The sequence below is a fragment of the Suillus clintonianus genome, assembly GCF_016758775.1.
Source record: "Suillus clintonianus strain FC179 chromosome Unknown DEU56scaffold_100, whole genome shotgun sequence".
Lineage (NCBI taxonomy): Eukaryota > Fungi > Basidiomycota > Agaricomycetes > Boletales > Suillaceae > Suillus > Suillus clintonianus.
Window position 1 is genome coordinate 64,773 of NW_024539324.1, and position 22,685 is coordinate 87,457.

The following is a 22,685-nucleotide window of genomic DNA, read 5'->3' on the forward strand; positions in this document are numbered from 1 at the left end:
CTAGACTCGTAACCAGCCAGGTCCAGTCTGACTAGCATTGCGTCAATTTGAGATGATGAGATTTTTTGTAACTACACCACTCGAGCATCCGTGGTAGCATATGTCAGGCTGGTCACGAGCCAAGCTTGGCGGGGTCGCGGCCCAATTGACTCGGCTTTGCAGTAACGTGATGGGGAAAAGTCGTCACGTAAAAATTATATCCTTTCGGACGAGGTCACGTTAACCATCCCAAGAATAATAAGGGCAGATATCTGATAATGGTAGCTCTACCGGCATGAGTCTACGATACAAAGCAGTGCAGTGATGGGGACGTCAAGTAAGCAGTACAGGGGGCAAAAAGAGACTTGGAAAGTTGCAAAGAAAGACAGCGATGCAGGATGCAGGAGATTCCATAGCGAGTGTGGAGTAACTAGACATGATAAGAGCGGCGGGCAAGATCGAGGATACGCAAAAACCCGGGAAAAATGAGATCGGCTGGCGATCATCAAGAGACAGGGGGAGACGAGGAGAACAAGAAAAAGAATCATTCATCATCAAGTCACGTCACGGATTATGAGCAAGGTCCCGGAACAAGTAGTCGCGGTGCGCAGGCATCCGGGTATCACCGCAGCACATTCAGCCTCTGAGCCAGTTTTTGAATCAAATCTTCGTCAACGCCAAACTCCCGGGCGATGTCGTTGTAGGGGCTGAGAGCGGGAACAGGGCTAGGAGCGTGAAAAGGAGCGTATGGACCAGGAACGGGGATATCATTGTCACGAATGAAGACGCCGCTGTCAGAGCGGAAGTGCCCGCCAGGTAGAGAAGGGACAAACGGCGCAACAGGAGGTCTCACTAGGCTGGAAAGCATCTGGGCTTGTTGTGGCGCAAAGGCTGCGGATGATGGCGTTTAGTTACAGTTCCAAAAATATCAGCGAAACAATACCTTGGCAAGTTGCCCCAGCATGAAGAAGTTCATCCAACAAACGAGATCCTTCTGTTATCGCATTGCCCATCCCTGCCATAAGAACACTCAACGCCGCTGCAGGGACATCAGATCACAGCTGGTCAAGCCACACGAAGGACTCACAGTAAGTTAGATCTATATGAAAAGAACATTAAATGATTGATTAAAGCATCGTTGAAATGGAGAACACGCACTAAAGAGGTTGTCTCTGAGGCTGTTGGGCCAGAACACCCTACTATCAACATCCACGGGGAACTTGGATAGGATGCTAATGAGGAAATGGAAGGGAAGAGAGGGAACCTTCAAAAAGTGCGACTATCACGAAGCCTCAGTGAGCAAACATAACAAGGTAGGATCACAACGACGTACATCAGGCGACTGGACAAGATGCAACAAAGCCTTGAGTTCCGCATCGGTCATTATACCAGTCTCGAGCGCCCCCCTGACCTGATCATTCCTCAAGCCAGCGAGCGATGGCCTAGAGCCCTCGAAACCGCCTTTCCATGTCGGGAAGAGCTGCCAAATATCGTCAGATTTAAAAACGTTTCACATCATGAACATCATACAGCACGCATCAGCTCTTCCTGCGAGCTACGAGTGACAGTAACCCCCCTTGCCCGCTTGCCTTTACCAAGAACAGAGTTCTGCACGCCACGCAAAGCAGCCCTCGCATACTCCTCCGTTCCCAGTTCAACAAACGCATGGCTGAGGGTTTTACCCCGCGAATCCAACAGAACATGCACTCGGACGACAGGCTGCTTGAGCCACGTCATGATAGCTGGCGGAGTGATATCCTGCGACAAATCAGATACGCCACATATGGCGCCGGAAGTTATGGACCCACCCAAGGCACATTGTCAACGCGAAGAACCACGTTCTCGACTCTTTGTTGCTTAGGGGCAGGAGCAAAGTTGGGAGGGGACAAATCCTGTTGATAATGGGCAGCGAGTTGGTCCATGTGTGGCGCAAAAACTGTGGGCTCAAAACTGGGTAAAAGAGGTCTATTGGGTCGGGCGGAGCGTCTTTGCAAAGGAGAAGAACTGGCATCTAGTGGAGTGAAAGCGGAGGGAAAATTAAAGTGCTGGGTTGTGGGTGGGTTATCATCAAAGGGCCGGCTTTGGAGCTGGAAATCAACGACGGATTCCTTGCAAACGGCACATTGCATGGCCTTTTCGCCGACGATGTTGAGGGCGCTTGTAAGGCACCCAGAACAAAGAGGATGTTCACAGGGCTTGAGAATCGCAAACCGACCCCCGTCGCGACCACAAACAGAGCATGCTGTGGACGAACTGATGGTGGCGTTCGACTGCATCTTCGCCTGGAAAAACGGCTCGCCGAAATGCTGCTGAACACACTCTGAAATAGTCGGAAGACCGGAACCGTAGAATGGGTCTTGCAGAGCAAAAGGTTCAGCTGAAGGGAATGACTGGGGGTAGGGTTCAAAAGCGTTCTCGTCGATGTCGAAGAGTTCGGTGGACATCTAGATATAGAAAGCAGTGTACCATTATCAGCTAATCAATGAATACGGATCAGAAGGGATGGGGCCACTAACTTGCCCAAATGAGGGACGCCGTCGTGTGTGCGCGGGATCAGTCAAGCTTCCTTTGAATTTCAACTGGCTAACGTTGGTTGGTTTTGGTGGCGGTGTATTCAGCACTCCTAGAGCGCGGCGAGCGGGAGTTCTGAGGGCATATGGTGAGAGCGGTGTGCGAGGTGGTGCTGCACTGGAGATTGTCCGAGTCCTCCGATGAATCGCAAGCAACGGCGGGGGGAAAAGTGCTTTATAGGGGAGTATCAGTGACAGCTCCAAGGAAAGAATGTTATGGCAGTGACAAACCTTCCTCGGTTACGAAACCTGTACAATTCATATCAGAATGGGTCAAATCGCTGGCTAAAAGCGCATATATGCGTAGCGAGTTCCAAATTTATTGCCACGGAGCAGCGGAATAGGACAGCAATACCAACCAAAATGTCATAACGATAATATGGCTACATGAGTCACATACAAGCAATTAACGGATGTATGCGCACCTTCATCATCACCATAATTGGAGTCGTCAGCACTGGAGACCTTGATGCCGTTTTCATTGGCACGTGAACGCCAATTCTCAGCGATATCCGCGAGACTCTTGTCCGCCAAAATTGCATCATTTTCGGCGGAATGAGATACATCATAACGTTTTAAGCTAGAAGCTGATCCTGGGGTGGTGATAGTGGAGCTTGATGCAGTCGAGAATGAGCGGAGACTCAATGGCGTGTATGGTGTAGAGTGGCTGCTTGCGGGGGTAACTGGCGATCGATACGAAACCTTTGGAGGACGGACTAGGCGTTGAGGAGTCACTGGTGCCGCAAATAACCGCTCTTGTCTGTTCAGACGAGTACAAGCGGGTGAGGTGGGAGCGGAGGCGGGGACAGTGGGAACTGAAAGCGAGTGTTTGTGCATGGTGGCTATTGATATCCATGTAACCAAATGAATAGTAAGAAACCGAGGAAACAAGAAAAGTAATTGGGAACATTACCTTTGTTAGTCCAGGCTCGAAACAAAGGAGGCTATGCACGAATGGAAGGAATACCGGAAGTTTTGGTGGCTCAGAACAAGATGTTGCCCCTTGCAACGACGGAGTCCGATATTTTCCTTAATGATACGAAACCCTTTCTTGACGTAAATCACAGGCAGCTAGTGGATGATCGTGGTTGAGGAGAGAGATGGAAACGAATGGTGTCCTGAATGACGACCAAAGTGAAAATAACAAGCAGAACCTGAAAGAAACCAATGCAAGCGTGTGGGAACATGCCTTATGATGGGCGCGTCGCGTAACTGGTCACGTGCATTCTGACCTCTTCACCCTGAGGCCGCCATGCGGCAGTGATGCCTTTCCAGATGCGCTTAAATGTGAGCAAGTCAGGTCACTGCGTGAGCTTTTTTTGCGCTGCTTGTCCCTGATCTAAACTTTGCAGTGTCACATGATATATGCCAGAATTTCGTTCACTTTACCGTTGTCGCAGATGCAAAAGAACAATTGTTCTAACTTGACAACCGCCAGTGAACCACAGCGTACATGTTTCGCACATATTTTCGGTGCTGAAATGTGCACTATATACCCCTCTGACCGGAAGACAGCTCTAATAATTGCCAGCTATTCAGGTCATTTCTGACGTGAGTGCATCCGTTCTAAATTCAACCGAGTGCAGCTGATCTGCTGGGAATATCGATTAGCCATCTTGCAGGTCATTGAATAAAGGATTTTTCTCGCAGAACGCTAAAACTTGCCTCCATCTAAGTTAATGACCAGCGCTGGCATGCCCAGCCCTTCATCACTGTCGCCGCTTCAAATCATCCACTTCTGAGTACTAGAACGTTAGTCCGATGACAATGGGATCACTTTCAAAATGCGTAGGCGCTTCTCTATGTATATATCCAGAGGGGTTCTTTCTCTCAAGTCTTTTTAGTGAATATACTTGCAAGATTGAATCTTCCAATGTCCACATTAAATGAATCTCCATGTACGTCCAGCGGAAATTCGATGAGTCCGAGAGAAACGCCCTCCTGACTCAGTGAGCCCCCTCAGAGTCAAGCACCCGTGGGGTCAGTCAGAAAAAAAACGGAGGTCTCTGACCGAATCTATACTGCGCAAAACGTAGTTTGCAATGACTCAATCCGTTGACCGCGCAAGATCCATGCACACGGATCCCACATTTCTGCCTGGTTAGTCAGTGCCAATCACGGTGATCAGGGCGCACCCCAATTGATTTATTACCTTACTGTTCACGGCTCTCTCGTACCCAGCCATCCACAAGTTGGAATTGAACGGATAAATCGACCCGATCGTGACTCGTGAGTACGGGTCCAATTTGTTTTGCCCCTGACTCGCCCGATTCGCAGAGTGGCGCTTTGATACGAATGTGGCTGAACCCAAGCGCAGTAGAGAGCTGTGGACAATCGGCCCGCCTATGTGACATGTATCCATATATGTGCATTTCTAGCCAGCGAACGGGTCGCCTCCATGTCAGGACATACTCGTCGGTGTTCGGCTGGCTCTTGTTGGGTCTAGCCTTCAATGAGTTATTATTTGCTCAATGAAGACTAGGTCAGACCCTGTGGACCCATCGCGGTCTCCGAGCCCGTCCTGTATGGGCCGATCCGCTACGTGCGGAAAGAATGGAGTTTTTGCAATAGCGTATGGTCCATTCCAAGATTTGATCATGATGTCATTTCAACGATCGTGAACATTCTAGGCAAAGGAAGGGCATAGTCTAAGTTTGGTCGTCTTCGGACATAGTGCTCCATGAAGAGGTGGGTAATCCAGTAAGTATTTTTGCTCCATTGGGCGGAGCTGGTATCGTTGGTATAAAGAGGCAGTGCCATCTAACAAGTGAGCGATAGGTGTACAATGAAATGCCTGAATCGGTACGAAGGGAGATGTTGGTTCTACAAGTTTACAGAGTCCGAGGGGAAAAAAACGACAAAGATGATCCAGAACATGCCCAACAAAAAAAAACACCGCCTACAAATTCCAGACCCTTCGAGTGCCTTGACCAAAATTTAACTCCACACTCTTCAGGGAATCCCACTCGGTTGAAGCGAGTAAACGCTCAATGCTATCCTGCCAATCCTCGAATTCGTCAGAGGCACAATCTCTTGTGAATGCGTCCTGAGCTGCACACATCGCTGCGTTGACTATCGTGATCCGCTTGATTTCACAAGCAGCCAAGGCATTGAGCATTGAGATAAGGTCATCCAAAGCGACTCGTTCGGCATCCACGTGGAAGTCTGCAAGGATGGGTAGAGGGGAAGTGATAGAATCGTCCTCCACATCCATCCAGTCCTTTCCGAGGCAACTAGATGGTTGGAATTCACCAAGGGGAATTCCTGTTTTGAACGACCGCAAAACAGGACCGCAATTCCGAAGCCACGCCAAACAGGCCTTGCTCTCCAGCTCGCTATCTCTGTACATGCTGCCTGAGAGCGATACATGCTCCAGCTGCGCAAGCTTTCCTTGCACACACATGTTTTCATCGCAATCAATCCACACGTCCCTCAGATCAAGTGACTTGAGGTTGGGAAGTTTCAACAGGCTGGGAATGGAAAGGTCTTCCCCGAGGATAGGGTGCGAAGGGACGTCGTGGTCGTTAAGAACCAACGGGACACCTGGGGGGGAGCAATTGTCGACATGCAACGCTGAGCGGGTGATGCGAGACAGTGTAAGATGAGTGAGGGAAGATAAGGACGCTGCCAGCGAGACTGCGATACGCTCAGAGCTGTGTACAAGGGCAATCAGACAAAAGCTGTGCAAGCAGCGTCGCAATCACTTACACAGGTGCAGTCTCTTCTTGACCCCAGCAGCCGATCTCGAAGTTTTGGACGGTTGTGAGAGTAGCAAACACAGGTGTGATTGTGGATGCATTGAGTGATCCGGCAAGGGAGATGGAAAGGGAGCGCAGGGACGAGCAAGTGGCAAGAAGGGTTGCGAGGTCTTCTGTACAGTCAACTTGGTATACGACGGATCTCTCTCCAGGTTTTGTGCAGACAGTGAGACGATTTATGAGTGCGCCGTATCTTGCTGGTACGTGAGTGACGAATGATCGCAGAGCGCTACGAGATGTGATAGTGATATCGGCAAAGATTTGAGGTATGTGGAGGTTATAGGATGCTAGAGAGGTGCGTGAAAGGGCACGAACGTCCTGAGGAGGGAGGAAGCGTGCGACGGCTAAGTGAAGTTCTGTTGGGAGACGATTCCAAGTCATGATTGATGGTGGGGATGAAGCGAAGGAGGTGGGGGTATTTGTAGTTTGTTGTCAGTGATATGAGTTTGTCGATTGCATCTTCTGCGGATTAAGTTAGCAAAGTGCTAATCTCCATCCTCGTCGGGGGAGTCGCTTGGAAATGACACTACTCGCGCCTTGCGCGTTTTCCATGGTCTTCGGCGTAAGCATAACTACTAAACTTCTCTCCGAGATCAAAGGAGACCTGGCTTGCCTAATCCAGATATCAATCCCACGATCAACTTTCTAGAGTTTCCGCAAATTCCCGTCTCAACTACTTCTGCCGCGGCGCACTCAGCTGTGCAAGGTATGCCAACCATTGCATCCTTGATTATCGGCCTATCTGTCAAACTAAGGTAGGAGATACTAAACAAGCCCGTAATAACCAAGTAAGTTGTCAACATTATGTATATCCGTTAATTTATATCGTGAGACCGAAGATCCCTCTCTACAGCTTGTAGCTATAATTGCCATCATCTTTCCGTGGCCATTGGAATTTGGCGCTGACCTTACCCGTGATTAAATCAACGCCAACAACCAATTTCATCTTCCGCGTGACGGTGTTTGAGGTTTCGGAGGCGTCTCTTTGGCACTGGGCAACAGCGGCAACGTCTCAGGTGCAGCGGGAGCGGGGACTGGGGAGACGGAGAGGATGATATCTTCCTGTGTGAGCCATTAATGAGCAAATGCTCATTGGTTGATGATTATGTCCGGTGCTAAACTCACGCGGTCAGTGGTCCTGGACTAGTACTCCATCTTGTTTATGTCCGCCTACTGCGCTGCACTGGCACAAAAAAATCACATGCATCCCGGGTCCAAAGCTCGCCCCTGACTTCGATCCCTGCCCAGGTTGGCGCCGCCGGTGGCCCTCATCTGGAGCTGCCAGCATTACACTTCACCCTGTCGTGGCTGCGTTCGCTGACAGATTAACGTCCCGCTCTGTCAATGCTGTTTCTTCCGACCTCGACTGAAACGGACCATTCAATTCATAACCAAAAGGCGCATCTACCAGGATGTCCCGATCGCTCTCGTAACAGATCCTCCGGGTATTGGCATTGGCAGTGCCTTTTTGTTGACCCACTTCGTTCTGGATCCCATTTCTTGGGAGAGCTGCGATGCTGTCGCTCCCTTGGGCCGGCGTTTGAGCTCTAGCTTCGCCTCAAGCTTTTGGCAGAAATAATCATATTATTCACTTGGAGTCTCGTAAGCAAGGATCGGCCTTGCTGTATTATTTGCGATCACCCGCTCTATGGTGAAAAGAGTGCGCAAGTGGAACATCGCCAGACAATTGCCGATTATTCCTCCGGGCTGGCTACCCGGCCCATATATTACCGCTCTTCCCTGGATCTGCAAGGCCCCGGTTAATAGGACCAGCAGAAATAAAATATTTGCCAGAGTAGGAACCACCGGCGCCTATTGAAATCATGCTCAATTTTTGATGCCTAAGTGGGGCGGGTACTTTTTCCCCAGATGCGAGTCGGCCGCATCGGCCTAATCAGGATCGACCGAGCCCTCGCCATCGATGGGAGTTTTAATATCAAGCCAAAGTCAAACCTGTCTACCGTATTCCCATTATCGACTGACACGTTACATGACTTGCAGTATAGCAAAATGTTTACATTCTCCGATGCGCACAACGCGCAAAATTATATGTTCTTCCAGAATGAACTGCACGTTCCTCACGGTTTCAAAGCCCCGCTTGCTGTATTAGTTCGCCGACATCAACGCATCGTCGTCGACCATTCGCAAGTTACATGCAGTATCGACGACGACTCGCTTATAGTCAGATTAATACCGGTATTGGTTGCCGTCGGGATACCAATTGCACAGGTTTACGAACTGTTTACGAACTTGGCCGAGTAACCTAGAACCCATTGATTCTCCATCACTGACTACACACGATGCGTGTGGTGCGGAATTGAGCGTCGCGCCTTAGTTCAGGTGATGTCGGTCAGCGCTGACGCTGGGAGAATGGTTTGTTTTTAGTTGCCGCCACAATCATATCATGGAGCATTTGCCACTCGGCGCCTGGCCATGGTAAGGTCGTCCTTGATAACGTTGCACCTGGTCCACTCCCAAAAAAAAAACAGTGCTGTGGAGTGAGCTTCCTATGGTGCAAATTCGGATCCGGAGTACCCAATATTATGGCTCTTTGCACCGCCTTGCTTATACGCACAACTTCCATAGAAAAAAAAATATTATATTACCTCGATCGAACACTAAACTTGCCTTGATTGGGACACACTTCACACTCAGCGCGCCCGCGTCAAGCCGTTCATATATCTCGAGGTTTCAAATCTCATCCCATCAATGATGTACACATGTGAGCTGATATCAGTCTATCACAATTATAGTCAACTGGCAGATATGCGTGCGCATGATGGCTGCCGTGTTTTTTTTTTTTTAGTGTAGGTGCTAATATAACTTTAACGCGCGCGTGCTGATCAGGTGGAGAACACATGTAGTTGCAGCTAACGATCTAGCTTCCCGCGTGCTCTCAGCTGGCTCAGTGAGCTAATGGACCACACACTTTGATTGCGGGTCTTACTCGCAGAGTACACGGATCGCATCGATTGATTGATCCTTGACTGGCAAGCAGGATCCGACTCGCGTCTGAACGGACTCGGAGTGGACCCGTCACATCACCTTCGAATTCCGGCGCAGGATTACGATTACGACTTTTCACATGCACATCCAACGCGCGTCTCTACGTCTTCCGTACGTCAAGTCAAGTCTAAACGGACACGAACACCCGTCCGAGCGTAATTACACGTCGGTCCACTGGCAATTCCTCGAGTTTTACCGCGAGACCTTCATACCCGTATCGACTCTCCGATGATTATCAGTGTATCATACATTGATGATTGATCAGGTACTAACTAGCCCACTAGTGTCGTCCCCATGCTGTAAACGCCCTGATTCCATTCGTAAAAAAAAACGCCCATCAGCTTAATTGACTCTTTCTCGTAAGCGAGACGAGGTCGAATTAAGGGCAGCAAACGCTAGACGCTCCGGACGTATAGGATCACAAACCCACATGTTAAGACGGAGAATCTTTTGGGACCTCAGTAACGGAGAGACCGGGCTCATGTTTGCCCCTTTTGGTCAGTGGAGCTGGTACGAGAGTCGACATCGCATCTCCTCGCCGACCTCGCATCTCATCAAACTCCTCGCCGACCTTGACATACGTCCCCGGATCCTGTTACGCACACTACACCTATTAGCCTATCAGATGTTTGAAGGCAGCAGGGGATGTTTGATGCAGGGCGGTGCAGATGGCATGTGGATCTATAATAAAACAGCTCGCTCCCGAGCCCGAGGAAAGGGAACATAATTCTCCTATCTCATGAAGGCGAGGCTTCTTCAAAGACTGGCCTTGGCTCGTCCACCCAAAAAAATTTGTTGAACCTTGATTTCATACAAGCAAGCCTGCGCAACACGTAATTATATTTCCAACTCTGGAACATTGTTTTGTTCTGAACAAGATGTTGTAGCAGGGTGAAATGATGACGGACAACAAACGGACGACAACAATCAATGCCCCGTCGGATGTTTCAAAGAACAAACGCATCTTGCTGGGATCCGGGCCTATATCCTTTATGTTGTGGTGGGGGACGTAGGTAACGAGCACATGATACCAAGCTTGTGGGCGGGCTGTTGACATTCTAATGCCAGACGTCCACATACATACGCCTACTATTACTGACATCACAGATTCGACGACTGAACGATGGAGCATATTGATACTTAGCGAGCACAGGTATATACCCCATTAGCCAGCATATCGCTTGGTGTGGTCCCTACCAAGCTACCTCAAGATCTGATACCCACAGAATATGTTTGAGGTGATGAAACCATAGCTTTCCTCCATCTCAAGACCCACCTCCGTTGGCCCTCAGATGATAGTTAGTTTACTAGTCTCGGTAATAACTATCATCCGAATGACAGCGACGTCTCGAAAAAAAAAAAAGCCGCAAGGATCACCGCCGATGACGTTTAAACCATGACGGGCACGCAGCTGACTTCATTGCGATGGCGGATGAATTGGATAGGAAAACACAGGAAAGGTACACTGCGAAAAACATAAAGTGATAACTTCGCACAGCTTCATGCCTTGCCTGCGGCAGCTGCCTTGGCATCCTCTGCAGCAGCAACTGCAGGGTTCACCTTCTTGCCATCTTTCCACCGGACTCGTGGGGGAGGGGCGCGGTTGCGGCGGCCCTCGCGTGACCGTACACGTACAACTAGAGGAGGGTTCATAGGTGTGACGAGAGAAAGGTTAGGGATTACGCACCATGCGAGTGAATAGCGCAGGATACACAGTATGCGATTTTGATGTATAGTTTTGGAATCACGTATTCTAACGGTGTCACAAAGATATGAGGGCCCGTATGGACAGTTTATTCGGAGGATCGCACCTGGGTAGACACTGGCTTCGCTGATATCCCGAACAGCCGCGCTCTCAACCATGTTCCTCACTGTGAAGCGCTTGATGGCCTTATCTTTTGCGACGCAACGCGAGCAGTTCGAGCAACGAACGAAACCGACGTGGCCACGGCCCTTCTTGTTACGGCCGCCATTTCTTCTTTTCTTGGTCTGTCAGGGAGTGATTGAGTGAAAGCCCTGGTATCATGTTGTGTATCTGAAGGCAATGATGCCAATCCATCGCATCGCCGAGAAGAAACAGACGGCGGGTCGAGTACACGAAACGTACGAGGTTCCGCAAGTGGCCTGAAGTGGACTTACCATGTTGCAAAGTTCCGAGGTGTCTTGAGGTCGTCGGACGTTGCTTGTCGTCGATATCGCCTATAGCCCCAAAATCAAGCTACGGCAAGTGCCGGGAGAAGTCTCACGCTTCCTGAAGGCGGAAAACCTGCCCTAAGTTAATACTTCACATCCCATCGTTGCTTTAATCAATCCTGCGATCAACTCCACGAACCGTCACTGTTACTGAGGCGTCGACACGTCGAATTTTGATCACATCCGATGCTTTCCAAGATTCGTGACTATCTGGGACACCCATACTACTTCGACGCTAGATTGAAAAAATTTACAAACAAGGAAATATGGCTTATGTAATATACTGACAGGGGAATATTGTCATGTTTGACCCCTATTTTCTTGTGCTATCCTCGCATTCCCCTTTCCCTTGCCACATCAATATCAATGGCTACCGATTCCAAGGTCCTCGACGACAGCAGTTCCACTGCTACCGCACCCCCCTCGTATGACACGATCTCAGCAAGTCCTATTCAATACAATCAATCATCCATATTTTCTTCTCGTCGCATGAAGCAAAAACGTGCCGCTGTTCTATCCCGCATCCGTGATATAGTCCTAGCCCCCGATTACACCCCTTCTTCAGTGGTCCCAAATCTCAATGCCTGCGCTGATGTTCTCCCAGCTGCAGAGCTCTTTGATATCCTGCAAAAACTCAATATCGAGGGCCACACAGCGCTGTATTGGGCAATTGTGAATAATCGGCTAGAAGCTTTTTGGGCATTTCTCAAGTTCATTCCCACTTATGCGCCTGTTGGCCAGTCTGAAGTGCGCATCGCGTGCATGATGACCAACGACCACGCACTGTTTACGAAGCTGGACCTTGGAAAATGTAAATACACGGTAATGTCCAACCGAAAGGTCGTTGATTTATCAATGCTAGACATCGAAATCTCGCGTTTGAGATGCTCTTTAGGTTGCCCGCCAGATAAGATTCAGGTACATGCATGCGATGAACCCTTGAACCAGTTCAACGTTGTTTTACGAATCGGGATGTTCCAAAAACGCCTGCGCACACAATGTTTGTGCTTTCAATTTGTTGCAGGGGGTGTGTGGTCCACGCTTCTCTCTTTGTTCCTTCTGTTGATGTGACAGCGCAAATCCTTGCAGGACGTATATGCTGGCTGCGCTTCCGGATGCAACAACCTACTAGCGAAATGTGGCACGCCGAGATTGGCCTTTCACGGTACAGCCCTTCAGCGCGTCTAAACGCTGTACTTGTGATCGAGGCGCACAGCCGGAAACCTGGCTGTGCAACTCCACCTGAAGCGCTGAAAATACCATTGTCATTGACAGACACAAAGTTTGTGGCCCTTGCATCTTGGCTGTAGGTTTAGATTTGTTCTGACTCGATGGATCGCGGTGTACTAATTGTCTTACGATTTATAATGCAACTCTTTCCTGTTCTCCTGTTGACCACGCTGGCGTCAAAGATCGCCCGAGGGCATTAGCCGTGAGGCTCCTCCCAAAATGACTTGCTGCATCTCGAATGAGTTGGGTGATTGGGTGATGCACGCGTAAGTCTCCTCCAGTTCGATCTGCGTCACCTATGGATGTGTTTGCGGTGATTTTTAAAATCGAGGCATTTCTTCCTCAGTTCCTAGATGTCTTGAACTGACTGACACTGCGTTGTTGCAGCAACACGGAATATGTAGACCACGAAGGCACCCTACACGCCAAGCTGGAGGTGACATTTTTAGTATTTGCGACTCAAAAGTAGGGTTAATGGCAGAGTTTCGCCACTTGTAAGTGACATCGTCAAACTGTATTATATTTCCAGAAATCAAGGATTCCGATTGAGGGCGTTGTTTTGATGTTCGGTTGGAACCCTTGGTTCTAACCAGAGGTATAAATGCTCGTGAAGATACTCGGATAGAGTGTAATACACGTATAACAAGGGAGTGAGAGTGACTCATCGATCATCGGCGGGGGAAGTTTGAGCGCTGTGATTACCACAGACGGAGGCTTCACTGGTTTTCCGTTGTTTCGCGTTGGGAGAGAGGAGACCAGAGCCGAGGTTCGAAGACGGCCTAAGGAGGGACGCAGGCATCATAGCATTCCTCCCATAAACGAGATTGTATGTTGTGAGATGCAGGAGAAGCACTTAAGCAACCTGGTTCTGAACGTTCGGAGTCCAGACATGAACTCAATGCTGGTGATTGAACATGCGAAGCTTAAATTACTCAACAGCATACAAGAGAATTCAAACAAGTTACATAGCAATGTTATGAATGCGTGAATCGTGGACACTTGGCGGACACTCAAGGGAATGGAGAAAAGGGGACGTCATAATGATAGAGGATGATCTACTCGTTGTCTTCTTCCTCTTCAAGGACTTCCTTCGACTTCTTTGCCTTGGAAGCTACTTTTGCTTTCTTGGCAGTGGATGCTGGCTTCGAAGAAGCGGGTCGCTACAAAGAAGTTTAGCCAATCCCTTTGGAACGACAGAAGCTTATTGACCTTGCGCTTCTTGACAGACTCTTCTGCATCTTCTTCCTCCTCGTCCTGAACCTCAGCAATCGCCTCTGCAAAGTCCTCACCGGATTCTTCCTCTTCGTCCTGAAATGATGCTAGGATGACTTCACGCAGAGGAGAAATTAGTTTCATACGAACCTTTTTCTTAGTTGCTCTCTTCCTCGCAGGGGCCTTCTTCTCGGCAACTTTCTTCTCGGCGGCAGGCTTTCTCGCAGGCGCGCGCTTCTTGGGTTTCTCCTCAGACTCTCCCTTATCTTCGACGTCTGACGAAGCTGCGGCTTTCTGTGAAAGACACGATGAGAATTTAAACATCAAGAGTTTGGCAAATATTGTGCCTTTGCGCGAGGCTTCCTTGCAGGAGCCTTCTTCGGCTTCTCTTCAGCATCTTCATCTTCCTCCTCCTCCACTTTCTTGGCCTTTGCAGGTGCACGTTTTCTCTTTGGCTTCTCACCATCCTCTCCACCCGCGTCTTTCTTGGCTTTTGCTGGTGCCCTCTTCTTGGGCTTCTCCTCTTCTTCTTCAGCCTCTTCTCCAGGAGCTTTCCTTGCTGTTTCTGGGATATCCTCGTCGGCAACCTTGCCTTCCTGCCATGCCTTGCGGAGGCGCTCTTTGTCTTCGTCTTTGAGGTCGTCGAAACCATCGAGGTCATCGGGGGAATCGAATTGAGATTTCATGTTGGATAGGATCTTGGTAGTCGTGCAACCCCAGTGGCGCCATGAACTGCCGTCCGGGGGTCAAAAAGCAATCTTTGGGCATGATATGTCACTCACTAGCTAGTGTTCCCCCTGAAATCGACGACAGAGCCAACACGAAGCTCCCCCTTGGCGATTGGATTACCTGTAGTAAATGTAAGATGATAGACAATATTATCGCAATCAACTGTGCGCACCACCGCAAGGTTTGGGACCTGTCGATGAAATCGTATGAGCAACCCACAAAGTCAACAAGTAATATACCCTGACACACCTTTGCATTTGGATCTGGCAGAAGACGCGTATTCCAGGCGATAACCGCTCTTTTTAGTGGTTCCCTCGTTGTCAGACATCGCTGAGAGTGTTGAATCTGGGATATTTCAAGTGGGGAAGCGAAAGGAAGCTATGTTGGGTGGTTCGTCTCGACGCGACAGTTTTGTTGAATGGCCCTACACCTTCAAAGTCCGACCAGTGTGCCTGCCACACAGCGCACGGACCTGTATGTTGACCGCGCGTTTATTGTTGGTTGTATTGTTGAGATAATTCGACAAAAGCATAGTGGACTTGAGAGAGATTTTCGGTCAGGGCTTGTTTGGACAAACAGAACTCAGCATTCACATGTGGCGACTGGTACTTAGGTCTCATATCAATAACAAGGTGGATTCAGAGACGGACAACGCCCTTCAAACAATTTTACATTAACCCATCAACAGTCACCGGTGGAATGACCACCGTACACTTTCAGTTGGAACACCGGGATTTTATTTATTTCATTGTTCAATACCGTTTAGCATCAGCCGAGTCTTAATTACAGATGTCGGACTTGTACAATGCAAGTGTTTGTAGGCTGTGTGGTAAGTAAGGTTAGGGTTTGTACTATTCTTTGGGCCGCTTCGCAAACTTGGCGCTGGAGTCTGGACTTCACCACGACACGTGTCACGGCTTGCTTGTAAGATACTGAGGTGGTACAGGGACTCGCCTAGCTCATTGTCGCCGCATCGAGAAGGCAATACACCACGAGCATTCCATGGATTGATCCAAAAGAGGAAAACGTCCAGAATGAACTGCATACCGTCTCGTAAAAATCCTCTGGGACTCCTTGAGGTGCCAGCAGATAACTGTTGATCTGGCGGTACACAAGAGCAGGGACTTTTGTATCAGGATCTCAGAAACAAGGGCGCTGGAACATTATCTTTGACAATGTCAGACCTTAGGACCACTGTGAGCGCGCGGGAACTCCGGACAGTGCGGTGACATTGCTCCAAGTCCCCCCAACGGAAGCGGTTGATTCGAGGACACAGAATGTGCCGCCCACAGTGCTCGTCTCGTCACCGGCCACCTTACCTTGCGTGATGAGTAGTCGCGGAATGAAGCCTTGCAGTGCATTACCTACCCGCAACTACTCGTCACGTCGTGTAAGGTGGCTGGTCGCGGGTCTACCAGTGCATGCAGCGCGCGCTGCGGGTTTGTGAAATATAAAGGCAAGCGCAAAGGTTGTGCTGTGAAGATGTTGAGACTTGCGTAAGACATCCCATGACGGATATGACGCTCCAAACACCACTTTAATAAATTGCGCGATACAACACCATGTGCGCGATACACATTGAGTGCGCGATACATGCGACACACAACAACAGACCAGTGCGATACACTACACTACTGGGTGCACGATACAATTTGTCAAGACACTTTTTGTAGCTACGCGTCCGATATGAATCAAGAAGGAACGACTGTCTTCCTTCTATATGGTCTGGCTAGGGGAGACTACCGATATGTGGAACCGAACTGTTGGTCCGACAGCCCACGGCTCAAGGACTTGCACCTGTTCCGAACCTCTTCGAACGGATTGTTATGCGCATGCTGCCGGTGAAACGAGTACCCAAGAGACACTGATATGTTATCAGAAGAGACACCAGCCTGAGCTCATCCTCTGAGACTAGTGTCATTGTGTTAAAGTCGAGTAAGCCAGGATTCAGGAAGTTTACTCTGCGGGACTTGCCGAGCCTTGCGCCAATTTCCCGAAGCGACTCGGAGCCAGTTACAGTGTACACAAACAGTTTCTCGTATTTTCTAATCTCTCCCGCCTTGCTGCAGCGCCAAATCTTCATAGGAACGGCTTTCTATGGACCGTAACTCAATGGCGACTGCATAAATTCACGGATTTTGGGACACCAGCATTTCCGAGCATGACATACTCGGCCCATCCTCGTCAAGATCAATGTCATGGGCTTCCTTCGTTGGAAGCTTCGGTGCGTTTCTGCCCTATTGAGCAATGAGCCTCGTCTGCCATTGTCTACAGTGAGATAGGTTGTATTCTTTCACTTTCTGACGAGCAGCACAGAGTTTTATCACCTTTTGAATTTTGAAAGGACCGCTTACCTTCTCCGAGTCCGTCTCTGCCTCTTGCCACTCAGTGGCACTCACCACAGCCCGAAATGACTCAATGATTTCACTTTCAAACCCGTGACTGGGCCGTTGTCGAGTCTGCCTCCATATACTCAATATGTTCTCAAGGTCACCAGCATCTAGCTCTTTGGTGCGTTAATCAAAATTTTGTGTAATTTTTTGTCCAGTTCTTGGTTCAGGCCCTTGTTGAACCGGAACCAGACAATTATCAGACCGAACTTATGGTTTGGTCTGCATGGAGAACTCAGCCAGACCCATCCATCACTACCGCTGATGTACTTCTATTTTCCAACTTGGGGCTCCACAAAGTCAGGCAGCATGGTGAGTCACCATGCTGCCTGACTTTGCAGAGCCCCAACCATCCAATATAATCTTTGCGTGGTATCCCACGACCCTGATAGCCCATCTGCCCCTCCCCGTATTCATCTCCGGTCTCAGGGTTATTTTATCGGCGACGCGAATACCGTGTCCGATCCCTCGTGCCCTACTGCCATCTACTTGTATCTTTTTAGTACAATAATTATGAAGCTTCCATTGCCTATACCTTGCTACCCTGACCAAACTCTTCCTGCTGTGATACAGGTTAGTACTAAGATTTGGAACATGACACTTGTGGGCTGTGTTGAACACTTTGATATGTTGTATCGCGCACTCAATGTTGTATCGCGCACTCAATCATTGCGTATCGCGCACTCGATGTTGTGTCGCGCAATTTATTAAAGTTGTGTTTGGAGCGTCATAGACGGAGACCAACGGGACCCGTTCTAGTGACTAGGTGACGGGTTGGATGGCCGCAGGTCATTAGGTCATATACAACACCTATTGGCATTCTCGTCGGGACTTGTTATCCATAGCAACCCACGAGTCTGGGGTGCAGTGAAGGAGCCAAACGGTATTGTGTAAGCACGCTATGGACAAATTTGCGAGCTGCAAATGAACATGTCTGATTCATTCCAGGAAGGCGACCCTCTGACTCGGTCGCCAAGTTGGGCTGTATTTCAGACTTGGAGTGCAGGCGATCGAACAGAAGCTCGTTGCACAGTGCAGACCGGAGTTGGGGGACTGTGCGACGGTTTCCTGACACAACGATCCCGGGTCAGCCCAACCCCCATTACTACTGTCGTCCATATTGTTTGATCCCACCAGTTTTTGCGGGCATATCTTCATTATGTGACGCATCTTGAGGGGGGGGTATCCCTCTAAATTCTGACTGGGAGATGCGAACATAAACTGGCCATGCTCCACCAAGTGGAAAGGGATTCAATACCAGTGCTAGAGAACGACGAGGACATCACACTTACAATGTGATCGACCGTATAAAGGCAGCTTCATCGGCGACAGCCTGAGAGTGTACGTATTAGTCCAGTGTTTTAACTAACGTGATCCCCTGAATGCAATTTTCCCTGTCCTAACAAAACCCAACAACTGCGTGTTCTTGGCTGTGGGGCGAACCCACAGCAAGGAATATGCAGTAACCAGATCAGCTTCAGCTCCTGTTCGATCGCATTCCATCGGACGTGCCTGCAATGCCGTGCGGGCGGTAGTATACTACAAAAGAATATTGGAATATGAAAGCGGTGGCAGGGTGGAAATGCCTACATTAACTAACTCGCATACTCATTAATGTTCATCAGCTCCAAGTGGGAGATTGAGTATCATAAGTTGAGTCATTAATCCACCAACATCCGTCCCTTCATGAAGCTCAGGAATTGACATCTGAACGCTCGTTCCAGGTTGGAACCCTTGGGTATGTCGAGGTGCTTCAAGTAACGGCACTGCGAGGCAGGAGGCGTCGGCTCGGGTTGTTGGCCACTGGCTGAGCTCAATGTAAACTGGGCTGTTCTCGAAAATATATATTACGACGAAATATGTGCCAAGACCCGTCTCTCCTTGAAATCGGCTTCGCAACGCCAAATAAATAAGTACCACGACAAAAGTTGAAAATCAAGAAGAAAAAGCCAAATTCTCCTGCTCCCTGCATACCACCAGATTACCGTTAACTCCACTGAGCATCTCCCGCGCTATACGCCACTGCCTGTCGATATTTGCACGCGCTCCTGGAAAGCGATTGAGGTCATGGCGGTTGCTGCATCAGAGTCAGCCACGAGCCGAGCGTTATATTCTCGAACGCTTAGGATGAGGCGTGGTCCTAGCACAAAGGACTGTATGGCTTGCAAAATCTGAAGAAAACCAAGCAAAATCTGTGTTTCGAGGGAAAGTAGGTCCTATATGAATGATGAACCGCAGTCGCATGCAGAGGTCAGTGAAAGATTGACATACCGCTAAGATCGTCGGAGACAAATCAACTACGAGGCTGAAGCAAGACACGGCAACGTAACTAGTAGCACGTTCAATCATTCAGCGGAAAAGGGAACAATATGAGCTCACCTCGCAAAGTAAAGCACATAGGATTTTATCAACACCGTGAAACAGTCGCCGATAATCCCTCCAACCGAATGTTGTCGCAGTTCACGGAAGTGTTTTACAGCAACCCAGACTGCGAGACACAGCACGAGGACCTCCCAGACAGTGCCGAGTATCCAACCAACGGAAGCCAGAAGTGAGGTATTGTCCGCATAGCTAATCGTGCATGCATAGGTGCCAGAGAGAATGAGTTCCTCTTGTATTCATCAATGAGCGTTATGCACGGTTTTCATTTACAATTAAGTATACCTCCTGAAACATGCCTCATTGTTATTGCATTGGCCACTACGTCGAAAATGTTGACAGCCAAGGACATGAGGACGAGAAATATCAGGATCCTTGTGGATCGTTGATACATGGCATGTAACCGAGTGATCATGATGACTACGACATGTTTCGGTCAAGTCAATATCATAGGTCTCGTAACTGCACAACTCACCACACAGCATTGGAAGTTCCACAACATCCGTCCAATACCCCACGAGGTACAGAATCCGGCCTGAGGAATCCGGTTAGTGATGGGCCTTGGGTGGATCACACACTACAAACAGACTCACATCTGTAGCAGTCATGATAGCAAACGAAGAAGCTGGTCAAGAATGACACTCACCCCTACAGGGTGCCGTGGTTAATTGAATGGGAATAGCAGGCATTTGTGCAGAAGACTCACTGCATCTGTCAACAAAATCGTCGGAACACTGACTATATGCCACTGGTCAGAAGAAACAAACACGGCGAATGCGAGAAGACATACGCAGTATGTCCAGGCTGGTTGCGAAAGATAGCAGATTAGCACGACAACAATTATCAAGCCTTCTGAACATACATGACAAAGAATATTCCAAGATAGCGCACCTAGGATATTGTCAAGTCAGCAGAAATTCACAACAGGCAACCTACGTACACTCAGATAGAGGACGGTCATCAGGGACCAACGTTGCCTCTGTTGCAAATCAATATCGTTCTTCTGATGTGGAACCGCGCTCACCCAGACCAGTTCGACCTACAAAAAAATCTTAGCGAAATGGCTGCTCCGGTCATAGCACCAACATACCTCTTGCCCGAATGTAAGGGCTGGAAATACTTGTGGGAAATCAGCAATTCTCTAATGTTATTATGCTCACCCCAATCATACGCCACTCCAACACCAGCGGCAACTGGAAAACCACAATCAAGGTCAGATCGAGACATCAGCGTCAACATCTGACTGCTGTTCACGAACCTATAAAATAGCTGCCAATACGCCAAGTGTTGATGAATGGCCAATAAATAGGGTCGTCTGAGACTAGTGTCATACTGTTAGAGAATGGATGTGAGGGAGCGGGGAACTTGGTGGACATACAATGATGATATTCGTGCTAGATATACCACCACCACCCAGTGCTTAGATGACCAAAATGAGATCGAGGTATGATATTCGTTCCTGTCAATAGATATGATGTCACGTTCGAAGTGATGTACCGGGCCTTGAATAACATACCGGTGATACGAAAGTGATCAGGTTCTGAGCTTCTGAAGGTTCGATGCCAGCGATCACCGCAACCCGCGCCAACGGCAGAATCGTTTAGTGTTGGTGCGGCAGTGTCTTCCCTTCTATCGAGGTCGTTCACTACAGGTACCAGTAGATCTCTTATATCGTTGATCTTCATTCTAATAGCCAGTGTTGCCAGCCTATACTTATCAGCAAATAAATAATGATTGAAAGACGTGGGGCTCAACGTACGTAGAACAAGTCAGTCATGACACATTTGCACAGGCAGGACTTGAACACCGCAAAAGATGAAATAACATCTAGCACTGTTCGTGATTTTGTCACCTTTGTTCTGATGCCATTCTCACATGCTGGTCATGATGAATGATGGGCGCAGTATTTTCGAATTTGCATCGTGGAGTTGGTGCGGTGGTGAGAGGCATCAGTTTTCACAGCCAGAGACATGTGCATCACGGTTGAAATTCCGCGATTGATATCTGGTGAAGATACAACACCATGTGTCACCATCTATAGCTCAAGATAGCAACATGGGGGAAAAGAAGAGTGGGAAGCACCGTGAATGACCGCATCAAGTCTGACTTGTTGTTCTTGGACCTAGCTGCCAGTGCACACCTTCAACGTTGAATACAATGAAGCCCGATGCGAAACGTACCACACTAAATCCATCATTTAGTCGATGCCGATTGGAGTGATAAAGTCGACTTCTTCATCCGCTGTTCGTAGGGTAGCCTGGTATGGAATACCGTCAATATCTCACGTGAGCCAGTTACTACCAGGACTACATAGTACACCAACACCCCCAGAACACCCACTAAAGATCAAGATTCGAGAACGCAGAGCCTCCAGATCATGCAGCAAAGCTTTGCCCGAATTTGAGCATCCAGAGGCTGTAAATAGAGAGGTGATTTGTAGCAGTGGGTTGACGTGATTGGTGGATATCGCCACTACCTGGCGGGTGTAGCAGGATCAAACCAGGACGATAAGTTGGTCGGAGTTGTGGGATTGGTTGATGGTAAAGCATTAAAGAACCTACTTGTCTTTAGCCTCCGATTTGGTCTTTGACGATTTCATCGTCGCGATCGATGTGGATTGTCATAGGAATGTTTCTGTGCTAAAACGTGAATAGCTTGATCAGAAAGATTTCACCACTCCAGGCCTGTGCGCAGTTGGACATTCAAATGTTGATCTATTTGGAGTGTTTAAAATATGTTTCGAAGGATACAGCACAGTATTTGAACAAGCCATACGCCGTTAAAAACACAGGAAAGCGGGATTCACATTCAACTGTGGCAATCTCCTCGAACGAAGTCGGAGATAACTTCATCGAGTAGGCACTGAGATCGAGAGTTCCGCCTCCAGCATCAACAACAATGACTCCCTGGCTGTCAGATTGATCTTCCTCTTCGTCTGAGTAATCTGACACACCTATAAGGTTTTTAGAGAATATATCCGACGCAATCATGCTGATAAAACAGAAATGGAGACTTACTTCGCCATCAGTCAAGAGATGCATGTGAGATTGCTCCTCCTTGGATGAGATGAGACCAGCGATCTTGACAGCGCGTCTAACCTGTTACCTGTTGTTGTTGTTGGCCTTCCCAACCGTTCGGATGTGTGAGCACGAACTCGATAGAGTTCTAGACCAATCTCCAGAAATTCGAATGTGATTCCTGGATGTAAGTCCAAGCGCATTGGAAGAGGTAGCGGCACT

The 22,685-nt window shown here is 48.8% G+C and overlaps 6 protein-coding genes across 6 annotated transcripts; 1 reads left to right on the plus strand and 5 right to left on the minus strand.

The window, feature by feature from the left end:
• Window positions 1-217: 217 nt before the first annotated feature.
• Window positions 218-3,706, minus strand: DEU56DRAFT_828057 (uncharacterized protein). The gene is made up of 11 exons (XM_041354412.1): window positions 3,463-3,706; window positions 2,975-3,391; window positions 2,781-2,834; window positions 2,496-2,722; window positions 1,788-2,423; window positions 1,510-1,737; window positions 1,313-1,459; window positions 1,138-1,258; window positions 1,067-1,078; window positions 923-1,018; window positions 218-870 (listed from the first exon to the last, which is right to left on the minus strand). The coding sequence occupies exons 2-11, from the start codon at window positions 3,384-3,386 to the stop codon at window positions 602-604; spliced, it is 2,202 nt and encodes a 733-aa protein (XP_041203936.1). The 5' UTR covers window positions 3,387-3,391; window positions 3,463-3,706; the 3' UTR covers window positions 218-601.
• A 2,473-nt stretch (window positions 3,707-6,179) lies between these two features.
• On the minus strand, window positions 6,180-6,888 carry DEU56DRAFT_828074 (uncharacterized protein). The gene has a single exon (XM_041354413.1). It carries the CDS (start codon window positions 6,686-6,688, stop codon window positions 6,254-6,256), a length of 435 nt encoding a protein of 144 aa, XP_041203937.1. The 5' UTR covers window positions 6,689-6,888; the 3' UTR covers window positions 6,180-6,253.
• A 3,765-nt stretch (window positions 6,889-10,653) lies between these two features.
• Window positions 10,654-11,601, minus strand: DEU56DRAFT_828087 (ribosomal protein S26e). The gene is made up of 4 exons (XM_041354414.1): window positions 11,453-11,601; window positions 11,125-11,302; window positions 11,001-11,066; window positions 10,654-10,950 (listed from the first exon to the last, which is right to left on the minus strand). The coding sequence occupies exons 1-4, from the start codon at window positions 11,453-11,455 to the stop codon at window positions 10,814-10,816; spliced, it is 384 nt and encodes a 127-aa protein (XP_041203938.1). The 5' UTR covers window positions 11,456-11,601; the 3' UTR covers window positions 10,654-10,813.
• Window positions 11,602-11,607: 6 nt separating this feature from the next.
• Window positions 11,608-13,015, plus strand: DEU56DRAFT_828090 (uncharacterized protein). The gene is made up of 4 exons (XM_041354415.1): window positions 11,608-12,317; window positions 12,369-12,533; window positions 12,596-12,812; window positions 12,919-13,015. The coding sequence occupies exons 1-4, from the start codon at window positions 11,873-11,875 to the stop codon at window positions 13,004-13,006; spliced, it is 915 nt and encodes a 304-aa protein (XP_041203939.1). The 5' UTR covers window positions 11,608-11,872; the 3' UTR covers window positions 13,007-13,015.
• Window positions 13,016-13,637: 622 nt separating this feature from the next.
• On the minus strand, window positions 13,638-15,263 carry DEU56DRAFT_828099 (zf-PARP-domain-containing protein). The gene is made up of 7 exons (XM_041354416.1): window positions 14,927-15,263; window positions 14,850-14,867; window positions 14,731-14,797; window positions 14,296-14,680; window positions 14,099-14,242; window positions 13,946-14,044; window positions 13,638-13,896 (listed from the first exon to the last, which is right to left on the minus strand). The coding sequence occupies exons 1-7, from the start codon at window positions 15,003-15,005 to the stop codon at window positions 13,792-13,794; spliced, it is 897 nt and encodes a 298-aa protein (XP_041203940.1). The 5' UTR covers window positions 15,006-15,263; the 3' UTR covers window positions 13,638-13,791.
• A 6,974-nt stretch (window positions 15,264-22,237) lies between these two features.
• Window positions 22,238-22,658, minus strand: DEU56DRAFT_828141 (uncharacterized protein; the record flags this gene model as incomplete). The annotated part of the gene is given in 3 exon segments (XM_041354417.1): window positions 22,238-22,399; window positions 22,464-22,549; window positions 22,560-22,658. Coding segments are annotated over 3 exon segments (228 nt in total), but the record flags the coding sequence as incomplete, so codon positions are not given.
• Between the last annotated feature and the right edge of the window lie 27 nt (window positions 22,659-22,685).

Excerpts from the sequence above, each read along its gene's own strand:
- DEU56DRAFT_828087 (XM_041354414.1), bottom strand. Across the intron at positions 11,067-11,124 it reads CGAAGCCAGTGTCTACCCAG|AATACGTGATTCCAAAACTA; the intron begins GTGCGATCCTCC and ends TGACACCGTTAG. Across the intron at positions 10,951-11,000 it reads CTGCGCTATTCACTCGCATG|TTGTACGTGTACGGTCACGC; the intron begins GTGCGTAATCCC and ends ACCCTCCTCTAG.
- DEU56DRAFT_828057 (XM_041354412.1), bottom strand. The coding sequence starts at position 3,386 with ATGCACAAACACTCGCTTTCAGTTCCCACTGTCCCCGCCTCCGCTCCC. Across the intron at positions 2,424-2,495 it reads GGCGTCCCTCATTTGGGCAA|ATGTCCACCGAACTCTTCGA; the intron begins GTTAGTGGCCCC and ends TTCTATATCTAG. Across the intron at positions 1,460-1,509 it reads AGGAAGAGCTGATGCGTGCT|CTCTTCCCGACATGGAAAGG; the intron begins GTATGATGTTCA and ends GATATTTGGCAG.
- DEU56DRAFT_828074 (XM_041354413.1), bottom strand. The coding sequence starts at position 6,688 with ATGACTTGGAATCGTCTCCCAACAGAACTTCACTTAGCCGTCGCACGC.
- DEU56DRAFT_828099 (XM_041354416.1), bottom strand. The coding sequence starts at position 15,005 with ATGTCTGACAACGAGGGAACCACTAAAAAGAGCGGTTATCGCCTGGAA. Across the intron at positions 14,243-14,295 it reads CAAGGAAGCCTCGCGCAAAG|AAAGCCGCAGCTTCGTCAGA; the intron begins GCACAATATTTG and ends TGTCTTTCACAG. Across the intron at positions 13,897-13,945 it reads AGTCTGTCAAGAAGCGCAAG|CGACCCGCTTCTTCGAAGCC; the intron begins GTCAATAAGCTT and ends ACTTCTTTGTAG.
- DEU56DRAFT_828090 (XM_041354415.1), top strand. The coding sequence starts at position 11,873 with ATGGCTACCGATTCCAAGGTCCTCGACGACAGCAGTTCCACTGCTACC. Across the intron at positions 12,534-12,595 it reads CTTTCAATTTGTTGCAGGGG|GACGTATATGCTGGCTGCGC; the intron begins GTGTGTGGTCCA and ends AAATCCTTGCAG. Across the intron at positions 12,813-12,918 it reads GTGGCCCTTGCATCTTGGCT|ATCGCCCGAGGGCATTAGCC; the intron begins GTAGGTTTAGAT and ends CTGGCGTCAAAG.